Source organism: Hypanus sabinus, chromosome 3 (assembly GCF_030144855.1).
Source record: "Hypanus sabinus isolate sHypSab1 chromosome 3, sHypSab1.hap1, whole genome shotgun sequence".
Lineage (NCBI taxonomy): Eukaryota > Metazoa > Chordata > Chondrichthyes > Myliobatiformes > Dasyatidae > Hypanus > Hypanus sabinus.
In genome coordinates, this window is record NC_082708.1 from 45,573,826 (window position 1) to 45,587,769 (window position 13,944).

The 13,944-nt window shown below is 40.7% G+C and overlaps 1 protein-coding gene across 5 annotated transcripts in view; it reads right to left on the minus strand.

Annotated features, from left to right (window-relative positions):
- Positions 1-13,944, minus strand: part of LOC132391266 (fibroblast growth factor 9) — a 69,677-nt gene that overhangs the window by 16,798 nt on the left and 38,935 nt on the right. For all 5 annotated transcript variants that reach the window (XR_009511151.1, XM_059964208.1, XM_059964207.1 and 2 more), the window contains exon 3: positions 8,346-8,449. Coding sequence is in view for 4 of the 5 variants with exons in the window: in XM_059964208.1 (XP_059820191.1) it covers positions 8,346-8,449 (104 nt within the window). In the remaining variant the exon portion in view is untranslated. The remainder of the gene's footprint in view (positions 1-8,345; positions 8,450-13,944) is intronic.

The following is a 13,944-nucleotide window of genomic DNA, read 5'->3' on the forward strand; positions in this document are numbered from 1 at the left end:
AGATTCTTTATCAAATCATTGTTGTATACCTTTAATTAACCTGTGCTTCTCTAAATGTTAATTTGTTCTTCAGGCTTTTCTCATAACAATTTAGTCACTACAAATGCCAGACTAACTGTAGTTATGTACTTAGTCTATTACATCTTCCCATTTCAAACAATGGTACCATATCCACAACAAACCACGCCTCTGGCATTGCACTTTTAACCAATTAGAAAATTATAGTCAGATCACATGCTACTTAGTCCTTCTTACTTCATGTACTTGTGATTTTCTGTGATTTGTTTAACCTGTAAATGCTGAATAAACTTAATCTTTCTAATCTTTCTAGATTTATCCTGCCCCCCAGCATCCCTCCCCACCTTTCCACTGTGTTGAATTGTCTGTGTCTTTCAGTAGCTCGTTATGTGCTTTATAGTTATCTGAACATCTCTCTTTGACCAGGAAGTCAAGCATTCAGAGTTCACTCTCCTTTCCTAGATATTTATAATGAACCATCACTCTTCCGATCCCTGAATGTCCCCCATTTCCACACACAGATTTACCTTCATAAAGCTCTTCCCTGTCCACTTTTGCCAAAATGCATTTCAGCCTTGTAAGCCAGGCCTTCCCTCAGGAGTAATCTGAGCAGTTTTGTGCCCCTAATCTAAAAAAAGATGAGCTGGCATTGGAAACAGCCCAGAGGAGGTTCACAAGAATGATTAATATATGAGGAGTATTCGATTGCTCTGGGCTTGTGCTCTGTGGGGAGATTTCACTGGGGATTTCACTGAAGCCTATCGAATATTGAAAGGCGTAGAAAGAGTAGGTGTCAAGAGGATATTTCTGAAAGTGAGGGAGTCTGGTACCAGAGGACACAGCCTCAGAACAGAGAGCGCCCACTTAGAACAGAGATGAGGAGGAATTTCATTCAGAAGGTAGAGAATCTATGGAATTTCTTGCCACAGACAACTGTAAAGGCCAAGTAACTGGGTATATTTGAAGCAGAGGTTGATAGGCTCTTGATTAGCCGAAGTGTTAAAGGTTATGAGGAAGCAGGAGAATAGGATTGAGGATAGGATAATAAATCAGCCATGACAGATTGGTTGGGCAAATGGCCTGAATCTGCTCCTATGTCTTGTGCAGGTGTATAATTTGACATGTTCAGGAATCTTAGAGGTGGAGGAAATAAAATTAATAAATTCCTCTATCTGTGTGCATGCCTATCAGTATGTTTTTAAGGTGATACATGAAAGTCACCCATACAGCCTCTGTACTAGCAGGTGTATCATTCCAAGAAATACCCAAAGCTACACCTTGCTATTTTATTAAGAGAAGGAGCCAGCTAGATTGTGAAAAGTGTACATTTTTGCTGACTTTATCTATTCATTTACTATCCCAGCATTTCTCTGGAGAGAGTTGTTTGTGATTAACCAATTCTTTTTAACTTCAATGGTAAACCATAGTTCAAGTGCTATATATGCTTGTTCACAGCTCTGCGGGAAACATGAATCTAATTTCAATAAGTTTCTGTACCAGCTACAGGGAGCAAAGTCTCAGAAATAGTGACAGGGAAGAAATTCCTATTGGATGGAGATAAAGATTCTCATCAGTGTTTATGAAAACACTATCTGCTGCATTCCTGTGTTAAAACTTTTTCAGACAGGTATCAGATTTCATTCCATCTTGCACAAGTCCATCCAAATGACTGCAAACCAAATTGAAAATGAAAAGAAGAAATTCACGTATTAATTGCCTTATTATAACTGAAAGGCAATCGCTAAGGCGGGGAAACAACAGGGTACCTGATAGTGATTGGTCATTTAATTAGTTTCTATGGTGCTTTCCTGTGGAGAAATTAATTCACAATCTGATACCTGGACAAAGTAGAAAGATTGATTTTAACATTTTTTTGCTCCAAAAACAGTATCATTTGTTTTAAGGCAAGGGCCAGAATCTGTCTGTATATGTGACACATTTTAAGGGTGTTGGCCATTCTTCATGTTTCAATCAAATAGCTACTCTTCACATGCGAGCTCTAACCCGAAAGTGCCTCAATGGGTTATTCTTCCATAAAATGTCAGTGAACAGACAATGCTTTATAGAAATATACATAGATCAAATTCATCACTGTACACTGAGTAAAACCATCCCTAACAGCCACTTAGAGATGCTTTACATAACTGTGCAACAGCTAGGAACTCTGTGTATTCTGTTCACTATCATAATGTTAATTTCAGCAGCAAAAAGACACCCACTGCTCAGGTGAGAAGGTATTTTAGATGCTTATGATGAGAATTGACTCACTCAGGCTGATGAGACCCATGCAGCACACCAACCCGACTCCCTGCAGGATGCACAACCCTGATCTTAGGTAACAGAATAATGTTGGGACAGTCTTAGTTCTTAAAGCTCAGAGCACAGGGCACAGTGCAATGAAAATACTTATGTCACCTTCACTGTATTAAATGTTCTCTTTGTTTCAAAGTAGGCTGATGTTCTAAAATAGGTACCTGATGTTCTCAAATGTTTTGGTTATATTATCTATATGCTTGCAGATCTATGTTGCACTAACTGTTATTTCCAAAATGCTTTTCAAGCAAAGTTGTTATTTTATTATAAAGAAACATTTGACTTAATGTGCTTTAGGGGCTATATCACTATCATTCATTCAGCAAAATGTCTCAGATGGTGTAAGTAACGTTTTCCACATTGGTAAATCTATTTGGCCGTCCATTACAAGAAAACTTACTCTGATATACAAAACTGTTAAGAGCGCACCTGAGCAAGAGACAATTTTATCTCATGGGTAAGTTATGTTTTCGGTGTAATGTTTCAAGGATCCAGAAGGTGGCATTTATTTGGCGAGGTTTAAGGATGTGACATACGTACTTGAACAGACAATGCATTACAGTAATACGCACAGATCAGACACAACACTATATGGCAGAAGACTGAAGAAATATCTTGCAGAGGCAACCGAAGTGCTGTCTCCAGCCAAGTACTCTCACTAAATACACCCCACTTAAAATATGCGTACAGATCCAGAGTAAAAGTAACCTGTACACATGAATGAAAACTATTAACCCAGTTCCAACAGCAAGGGTTACTTTAGAGCAGGAGTTCCCAATCTTTTTTATGCCATGGATTCTTACCATTAACCAAGGGGTCCATGGACCCCAGGTTAGGAACTCATTCTTAGAGAATGAATTTACATTATGCAATTGCACTGGAAATTCTCTAGATTCTCCAAATACTTGTAATTTTAGATAAAATTAATTTGCATTTTATCTGCTTAAAAAACATGCAATTGCTATGAAAGGTACTTTAAAACAAAATGCAAGTGATGCTAGAAGTTACATTTCTTAATCAAATAATAAACATCGAAAGGGTGTATAAAGAGAATATAGAGAACCCAGAAATTCACTTCTTTAACATGATTGATTCTCTACCCTACTCACAGCTTTACCCCCTGTACGCCTCTCCTTTCAACACACCCTCTTGTTCAGAGCTTTTCTAGGGATTTAACAACACACACAAAGTGCTGGAGGAACTCAGCAGGCCAGGCAGCATCCAGGGGAAGAATACCGTCAGCTTTTCAGTCCAAACCCTTTGGCAGGACTGCTGAAGGGTTTCGGCCCAAAGCGCCAATTGTACTCTTTTTCCTAGATGCTGCCTGGCCTGCTGAGTTCCTCCAGCATTCTGTGTGTGTTGCTCGGATTTCCAGCATCTGCAGATTTGCTCGTTTGTTTAGGGATTTAACACTTCTGTTTTCTGGTTATGATCATAACTATGTACAGATAACGGGAAATTATCTCACTTCCTTTTTTATTCCAATCTGCTCACTTTGAAGTACTTTATGTCATAATATGCAAACAGTTAATGCATATAAAGTGTCAAAATGGTTGTTGTAATGTGTCTAGTGTGGTAGTATAGCGGTAGCGCTTGTTTGTTCTCACTTCCAGCTCCCACTGCTGGCTAGCAGTCTTGCAAAAATGAATGCTGAATGTGTTGTCTCTCCCTGCTAGCACATAGCCTCGCCAACAGCAAGCCTCGTGTAGTGCCTCCTCGCTGGCGACACACTGAAAATTAACAACTTTCAGACTCAGGTTGAACTACAGAGGATGGGGTGGAAGTCTGGCCCTTGCACACATAGCACGCAGGCACCAGTACCGCTGCATGGACATGCCCTGGTGCTCATGAACCAGATCCCCAGCTATGGTTAAATAGCCCCACTGCCTGTGGGCAGCCTCGGGAGACTTGAAGGTTATGGGGGTAAACCCAGACAGCAAGGACAGAGTGGAGCCCCTAAGGTGGCTGGACGTCATATTCCCACCGGCAGCTCCTGCAGCCGAGCTGGAGCCAAACCTTTGAACCTGGTGAGGCCAAAGTTGGCTCTTGATGACTGGGCATCTCAGGATCCCCATACTTTCTGACCAGACTCATGACGATGATGGAGATCACCCATTGTCCTTCAAGACAGACGGGTGCCAACCACATTGCAAATAAAATAGTTGATTTGTTTCCTGTAAGCCACCTTAAACCACAGGATTGGATTTGAGTAATCAAATATTCTGGTGGAAAAATTAAGCTTGAGGACTGGGTCATAGGGATGGTGTGATGGGAAGCTGAACAGGTCTATCTTCCTGGAACTAACTAACAATAGACCATGTCATCAATGAAGACCAGTTGTATAGGTGCTCATCATCTGAGAGGCAACATGACTTGTTTGGTACTCTGAGCAATTGTTAATGTTGTGTAAATTGTGGAAGCAGTGTCTGGAGTCTGGCTGGCCTAGTGTGATTAGATTGACTGTATAAATTTAAATTGTAGCCTTGCATTGGCAGAGACGTGCAGAACGTCTCCACATGAATTCACAAAATAAAGGTGGTAACTAGCTTAGAGGTCTTTGCCTACTTTGTGTTTGATCTAAATTCTCTAACAGAATCTCATGCATATCACATGTTATGCAATTTTATGCAGACTGTAACCCATTTATTTCTACAGATATTATAACAATGTCTTAATTGAACTGAACGGCTTGAAGCATTTTTCAATTTTTTTTCCCTTTATTTGTTTTTTTAAGAATTCTAAGAGGATCTGCAGATTCTTTACCTTTAGGGGGATAACTACATTTTCACCGGATAAACAATGCTCGATGTTCAGCCTGTTTTAGAAATACTTTCTTAAATCTGATCATTCACTTTCAACAAATGCTCTTGCATAGGCAATTTTTAAGATGACTGATTTAAATTTTAATGTAAACTGTCTCTTCCATCCCTTTTGTTCTCCAACAGTTTTGGAAATCTTCTCACTTTCTTCTATCAATATTTTCTCTCTCACTCATTCTCCCTCCCATCGAGCATTCTTTCTCTACAGATGCTACCAGACCTGCTGTGTATTTCCAATATTTTCTATTTTTTTAATTTATTTCCAGCATGAGCAGTTTTCTTGCCCTTCCCAACTATCTTCAGCTGCTTCAGCAAGAGCCTCACATTACAGTATAATGTAATTCCACTATATAACCACTTTAAGGTCATCAGAAGGAATGTTCGCTGTACAAACGTCGAAGACTGACCATCTGAATTTGCAATATCTATGCAATAAAACAGTCCTTTGCCTGCTTAGAGGAAGGTCTACAGAAGTAGCAAGTTAACTCATAAACGAGAGAAAATCTGCAGATGCTGGAAGCCCAACCAACACACCAAAATGCTGGAGGAACTCAGCAGACCAGGCAGCATCTATGGAAAGGAATAAACAGTCAATATTTTGGGCCAAAACCCTTTAGCATGAATTCACATTCATGCTGCTCAACTACCAGCCACAAACTATTTTTGACAGAGGAAGATCATACCAGTTTATTTATCCCCAATCACCAATATTTTTGAGTGTCAACGGTGAACTGGATCAGCCTCATAAACACAGCTGCAGGTGAAAAACTGAGCCTATTGTGGCCAATGACTCAGCTCCTAACTGCACAAAAGCTTTCCGTCTCTTCACGGCACAAATTAGGAGTGTGATAGAGTACTATCCACTTGCTAGGATGGCAGCTCTCCAAAACTGGTCAAGAAAATCAACACCTTCCAGGACATAGTGGCCCATTTGATTGATATCCTTGCATCTACCCCAAGTATTTAATCACTGCATCCTCATGGCATTGTTGTTCCAGAGTGTATCGTCTGCGAAATGCACTGCAATTATGGCTGTACCAACAGTACTTTCTGAAGTTGTGATCTCTACTGCCAAAGATGAGGGCAGCAGACCTACAGCGCATCGCAACTTGCAGGTTCCCTTACAAGTTGAACAGCCTGGGTTTGAAACGTAACACCATTCTTTCATCAGTGCTGAAGTTAAATCCCTACCCGATGATGCCAGGAGTTGCTTCACCACACAATACAGCAGTTTAAAAAGGCATCTTAACACCACCTCAAGAAAATTTAGGATTGTGTAATAAATATTCCCATTACAGAAAATGAATAAATATACACAAGGATTTGACAGCTTTCTTTATGGGTTATAATGTCACCTGTAAGAGGCTGTGTAATTGCTATCGCAGCATGGGTGAGTGGAAATAATGGAACTGGGCTTCAGAAAAAAATGTGCTTCATGTAGGTGTGGCCTTGGTTTATTGGGCAAATTGATGGAAGAAGTGGGGTGAGGTTAGCGGGTGGTAGGAAAGTGTTGCCTGAGACTAATGTGGGCTGGAAGACTTTGATTTGGAATTTTGGAAAACTGAATAGGGTTACATCATGAGAACATTTTGGTAGAAAGAGATAGATGAGTTTGAGACAATTTCAATGGTGAGGGGTTGTGGTTGAGGCTGCATTGGGAGTGTTGGAAGACTTAGGACTGTGCTTAATATGGACAGAATTTTGGAAAGGTCTCGAGAAGATTTTTGTTTGAAATCTGGGACTGAAAGGAGTGGAGGTAGTTTGAGGAAGTCAGAACACTAGCCCATCACTAAGTCATGCATAGAGAAGTCAGTATTTCAGGTCAATGACCCCTTCAGCAGAAATAGAAAACTGTTTCTCTCTCCACCGATGTTGACTGACCTATTGAATGCTTCTAGAATTTTCTGGTTTTGTTTCAGATTTTCAGAACTGTTATAAGACCATAAATGGCAGCCAATGTGGTTTTAGATGCATTATGTTATGCCTCATGAATCTACTGGAATTCTTTCAGGAGGTAACTAAATTAGTAGGTAAAGGCTATTCAAAATATATAAATACTTGGATTTTCAAAAGACAACATTTCAAGTCTATGGTTTATAGAGGTATGTGGAATTAATAGAACATTAGTAACCCTACTGAAAAACTTGCTTGATAACAGAAAACAAAATGGAATGATAAATAGATCAAGCTGTGTCTGGCAACTTGTCAGGTTTGGGAGTGTTTTAACAATGTCCAAAAGGGTTTAATCAAATTTTTTTATGTATTAGTATGCACAGTGAAATCAGGAACAAGAAAATCTCAAACATGGCAAAAACAGCCATTGACAGAGGAACAAAAGGGGGGTCTAATTTTTGTTCTTTCCTGAACATTTCCACTCACTTGGAAGTTGTAAGGCTAATTAGGTAGCGGGTGCACCTTGTTAACATGGTGAACTTATGTTTGCTTAATACAGTATAATTCATTGCAGACAGCATTCCAAGTTTATTCATCAGTTAAGTTTGAATAATACTAAATAGGGTTATTGTTTGCCTGCATTTGGAGTCAGTAAGTAAGTGTGGATTATCCTGGAAGTTTTACTACAAGATGAAGTTATTTTGAAAGTTATTTGCTGTAGTTTATACAAATAGGAAGGTTCCACAAGAGGTCAGATTATTCATGGCTGTACATTTGGCATTTTCTTGTACCATTCTGCTCTGGCAACCTATCTGCTTATGGAAGTGTGTCAACAATTGTACTAAATGCTGAGCTATTTGGAAACACAAATTGTAACCAGAGAAATGTAACAGAATTGTGCACCAAGAGCAGAGGAAAGAAAAGAACAGTAATGAGAAAGAAATGTGCTTTTGATTTAAAGTCACAGTCTGTAGGTCAATATGACGGGACTCTGGTGCTTTATTGACCCTCAAAGGTTGGCAAACAACGCGCTGGATCATTTTGAAATAGAGCCTAGATAGACACGAAAAAAGATACAGTATCTATAGTGTGATAAAGCAGCCTTGAAACTGTTTGCATTACATGTGGTTTTCATGAAAAGAGCTTTAATTTGTTCTTCTCTTTGTGTTTCCTTTTCCATCATTTGGAATTAAACTCTTCTCAACTTCTTTACAATTAGCTACTTACTTTAATAAACAATTCAGTTATCTTTCTTCATATCAACCTTAACTATCACTATCTAAAACACAGATGTGCACTTACCGATCCGTATAGCTCTCCTTTCTCATTCATTCCGAGGTAGAGTCCACTGTCTACACCACGAATGCTGACCAGGCCCACTGCTATACTAATGAACTCCAGAATACCTAATGATGGCAATAACAATAATCATAAATGCTCACGTTTGAGAAATAGGTCCATTTAAAAAATGTGCAAATGTTCAAAATAATTAATGCAATTCAGAATGTCTAAAATATGCATAATCTACCAGTGCCATTTAGTTTTCTTGATTATAAAACAATAGCTTTCTAAAGCTTTCAAAAGACTTAATTAAGATCATTAGACTTCCACAAGGGACATCCTCCAGAATGTTTTGTAAATATCTTGAGAAATTTTAGAAAGGGAAGTTCCAACAGAACAGAAAACTCAGTGCTGTGCACTGCATTGCCCAGAAACTAGAATACACTGTACTGCTGCCACAAACAACAATTTCTATGTCATTTAAGTCAGTGATGATAAATCAGATTCTGATTCTGAATTGATTATGAACTTTATCATTTCTCTGAGCTTACTGAGAACATTTCTTAGAGTTGAGGTGATAGTAAATAGTGATAGTAAACCAACAAGTAAAGGTGAAAACTGACAAAATGAAAGAACGCACATGGATTTTTCTATGAACCTGAATAAATAAGTTTGGTATATGTGGCATCTTCTGAAGTTTTTGACACATTTATTAATATTAGTGGTAATATAGCTTGCAGTTGAATGCATTTAATTAATGTTTGCCTTGGGAAATTATATTAGAACTTTTTTTGTTTGGAATGATGTGTTGCTGAAACAATTATGAGGAAAGATTGTGGGCCCCTAGACTGTACAGCTTGTTGCGACATTTCAGAGGACAATCAGTTGTATCATCACTGCTGATTTTAAACAGAATAAGGATAAAACTAGTGCATTACATTTGGACACAGTAGCATCACTTCTGGCCCAGTGAACATTGATAAGTCTTCTGCAGGCATTTGTCCAAATTGGCAGAGCTGTCCCACAGACTAGTCAAACACAAACTGGCATTGTCATACTGACAAAATCGCACCTGACAGACAACCTCCATTACACTCCCTGGGTGCACTTTGTCCACTCGAGATGGAAGTACAATGAGAAACAGATGGAAGGTAGTAGCCCTGGAAGTCTTCTATGTTTGCTTGGAAACACCATAGGGTCTTCTGACATGAGCATAGAAGCCTCCTCCTGATTACACCAAATGTCCTCCCTCAGCTGACGTATTGTTGCTCCTCCTTAATGAGCAACACTTGGAAGGAGCAATACTGCAGAATGTATTCCGATTCAGAGGCATCAATGCCCACCACCAAAGTTGGCTTGGTAGCACCATCACTAATCAAGCAGGCTGAGTCTCTGAGGCCACAGCTGCCACACTAGGTCATGAGTGAACTAAGATGAGCCCATCTTTGAGCAGATCTGTGGCAGATACCTTTGTCCATAGGTACAGAGGTAGAAATTCCCTCCATATAACCATTGTGGAGATAAAGTCCCACTTTCACACTAAGACATTTTACATTATGCTGGCATCATACGGTTGTGTTAACCAGATGCATAACAGATCTGACACATTAAAATTGGGTATATTAGAGTTGCTGTGAACCATCAGCAGTGGCAGCAATGTTCAAAACTCAAAGCAAATTGATCGAAGTACATATATGTTACCATGTCCAACCCTAAGATTTATTCTTATGGGCATACTCAATGAATCCAAAATAGAGTAATAACCATAACAGAATCAATGAACGACTTTGCCAAACAGTGTGCAAAAGACAACAAACTGTGCAAATGCAAGAAGAAAGAAATTAATAATAAATATCGAGAACATAAAGTGAAAAGTCTTGAAAGTGTGTCCTTGGGCTGTGGGAACATTTCAATGATGGGCAAGTTAAGTTGAGTGAAGTTATCCCCTTTGGTTCAAGAGCCTGATGGTTGAGGGATATAACTGTTCCAGAACATGGTGATGTGAGTCCTGAGGCTCCTGTAACTTCTTCTTGATGGCAGCAGTAAGAGGAGAGCATGACCTGGTTGGTGGGGTTCCTTGACGATGGATGCTGCTTTCCTGCGACAATGCTTCATATAGATGTGCCCAATGGTTGGGAGGGCTTTACCCAGGAACTAGGCCATATCCACTAACTTTTGTAGAATTTTCTGTTCAAGGGCATTGATGTTTCCATACCAGGCTGTGATGTAGCCAGTCAAAGTACTCTCCACTACACATCTATAGAAGGTTGTCAAAGTTTTAGATGTCATGCCAAATCTACACAAACTCCAAAGGAAGTAGAGGCACTGGCATGCTTTCCTCATAATTCCAGGACAGGTCCACAAAAATAATACCACTGAAAAATTTAAAGTTACTGACCCTCTCCACCTCTGCTTTCCTCTTCCAGAATTCAAAAATCAGCTCCTTGGTCTTGTTGACATTGAGTGACAATCTCCCTCCTATACGCTGGATCATCACCACTTTTGTTTTGGCCTGTAACAGTGGCCTCGTCAGCCAACTTGAATATGGCATTGGAGCTGTGCTTAGTCATACAGCCACATAAAGCGAGTAGAACGGGGGACCAAGCACACAGGCCTGTGGTGCACCTGTGCTGATAGAGATCATGGAGGATGTGTTGTTGCTAATCAAAACTGGGTTCTGCAAGTGAAAAAAATCAAGGATCCAATTGCATGAGGGGGTATTGATGCCAAAGTCATGAAGCTTAATAGTTTGGAGGGGATGATGGGATTAAATGCTGAGCTGTAGCCAATAAAGAGCATCCTGATGTATGCATCTTTGCTGTCCAGATGTTCTGGTGTTGAGTGAAGAGCAAATGAGATGGTATCTTCTGTGGACCTGCTACTCCGTAGGCAAATTAAAGCTGATCCCAGTTGTTTCTCAGGTAGGAGTTGATATGTTTCATCAACAGCTTCTCAAAACGCTGTGGATATAATTTCTACTGGATGGTAGTCATTGAGGCAGGTTACCATGTTCTTAGGCACCGGTATAATTGAAGACTGCTTGAAACAGGTGGGTACCTTAGACTACCAAACTGAGAGTTTAAAGAGCTCAGTGAACACACCAGCCAATTGATTAACACGGGGTTTTAGTACTTGGCCAGGTCTGGGCCAGGTGTTTTTCGTGGTTTCACTCTCCTGAAAGTGCTCACATGTCAGCCTTAGAGACTGAAATCACAGGATCATTGGGGGATGTAGGGCTTTATGATTGTTCTTCCATGTTTTGATGTTCAAAGTGAGCATAGAAGGTATTGAGGTCATCTGGAAGTGAAGTCCTGTTGTCACCTATGTTGCTTCATTTAATTTTATAAGAGATGATACCATTCAAACCCTGCCACATCTTGTCGAACAAGCCTTCATTGATTCAAGTTTAGTCCAAATTGCCACTTCATCCGTGAGATGTCTTTCCAGAAATCTGGACCTCTCGTAACTTTCTTGGTCACCAGACTTGAATGCCTCTGACCTGTCCCTCGGATCTCATGGTTCATCCAGGGCTTCTGGTTAGGGAAGATTCTGATTGATTTTGTGGGGACCAGGTACTCCAAGGTAAAGTGGAATCTCATGACCTGGCATTTCTCTCACTTTACTGGCCACCGGCTGGTGGCGCAGTGACATCAGCACCGGACTCCGGAGCGAAGGTTCCCGAGTTCGAATCCAGTCGGGCCGCTCCCGGATACGCTTTCCATCCATGCCGGGTTCAGTGCCAAGCTCACAACTCAGCCTCATAAAAAATAACACTGCGCTGTGAGAAGGACGTGATGGACTACTCACAGAATCTTTCCTCCAAGACAACCATTTGAGAAAATAAGTGGTCACTGAGGCTCTGGCAAAAAAAACTGTGAATTGGTAAATTGGCTTGGTCATGTGACCAAGATAAGTGCAAAATTTGTTTTGCCTGCCATGCAGATCATTTAATTACAACAATGCATTGAGGTAGTACAAGTAAAACAACAATAAGGTGCAGAAAAAAGTGTTACAGTCACAGAGAAAGTGCAGTGCAGACAATAACAAGGTAAATTGTAAATTGTGAAGTCAAGAGGCCATCCTAGGGGACTATTCAATTTTCTTGTAACTCCAGGTCAGAAGCACTACTTGAGTCTGGAGGTACATTCCTTCAGCTTTTTCCATCTTCTGCCCGATGGGAGGTGTGAGAAGCGAACATGTCTGGGCTGGGTGGGATCTGCTATCATATTGGCTGTTTTACAGAAGCAATGAGGAGCACAGACAAAAGCTATCAAGGGTTTTGATGTGTTTGAGCTGAATTTTATTGTCATCTGACCGTACATACATACAACCAAACAAAACAACTATGCTGCACCTGTACAGTATACATCACGCACAGCACATAAACCAAAATAAGTTAATATTGGTCAAAATGCATGTAGTGTGCAGCACAGGTAAACAATACAGTAAACAGTATATAACTTACTCTCCTGACAAGATCTCGGAGGTGTCAGGGTAGTCATTAGTCTCACAGCCTGTTACCCAGTCTGGTGACTCTAGTCCTGATGTCCTGAGCCTCCTTCCTGATGACAGCAGGGTCAAAGAGATTGTGGGATAGATGGTGGGGATTCTCAACAATGCTTTGGGCCCTTTGCCTCCTGGTAAGTGTCACAAATAGCAGAGAGGGAAATCCTAGTGATCCTCTCGATGGTTTTTACTGTCCTCTGTAGGGCCTTGCTGTTTGTGTTTTTACTATCCTTCCAGTTTCCACTACAGCCAGACAGGACACTCTCAACGGTGCTCCCGTAGAAAGTTGTTAGAATGGGAGTGAGGTAGAGAACCTTGCACGTCCCAGTCTCCTCAGAAAGTGTAGACACTGATGTGCTTTCTTGAACAGTGAGGTTTTGAGAGTCCGGGTTAGATCCTCTGTTATGTGCTCACCGAGGAACTTTGTGCCCTTCACCCTCTCCACAGCAGAGCCATTGATGTACAATGGAGAGTGGTTGGCCTTTGCCTTCCTGAAGTCTACAATCATCACGTTTGACTTGGCAACGTTGAGACTCAGGCTGTTGTTCTCACACCATATGACAAGCCTCTCTGCCCACTCTCTGTGTGCTGACTCAGCATTGTTGCTGATGAAGCCAGCCACTGTAGTATCATCAGCAAACTTGATGATGTGGCTTGAGTTGGATCTGGCAGTGCAGTCTTCAGTCAGAAACATGAGCAGCAACACACTGAGCACGCAGTCTGGAGGGGTGGGCATAATGGAACTCAATATATCGCTACCAACTCAACTGATTGGAGTCTTTCTGTCAGGAAGTCCAAGATCCAGTTCCAGTTACAGCGAGGGACTCAACTTCTGAGGGACGATCATGTTAAATGGCAAGCTGAAGTCATTAAACAATATTCTGGCATATGAGGCTTTGTTTTCCAAGTGGGACAAGACAGAGAGGAGGGCTGAGGCTAAGGCATTATCAGTGGACTGGTTTGAGTGGAAGGTGAACTAAAAAGGGTCCAGTGTAGTTGGAAGGTGGGGTTTTATATGATCCATTACCAGTCACTCAAAACACTTCATGATTATTGAAGTCAGTAGCACTGGGCAGTAATGGTTACTGTCACTCTCTTGGGTACCGGAATGATG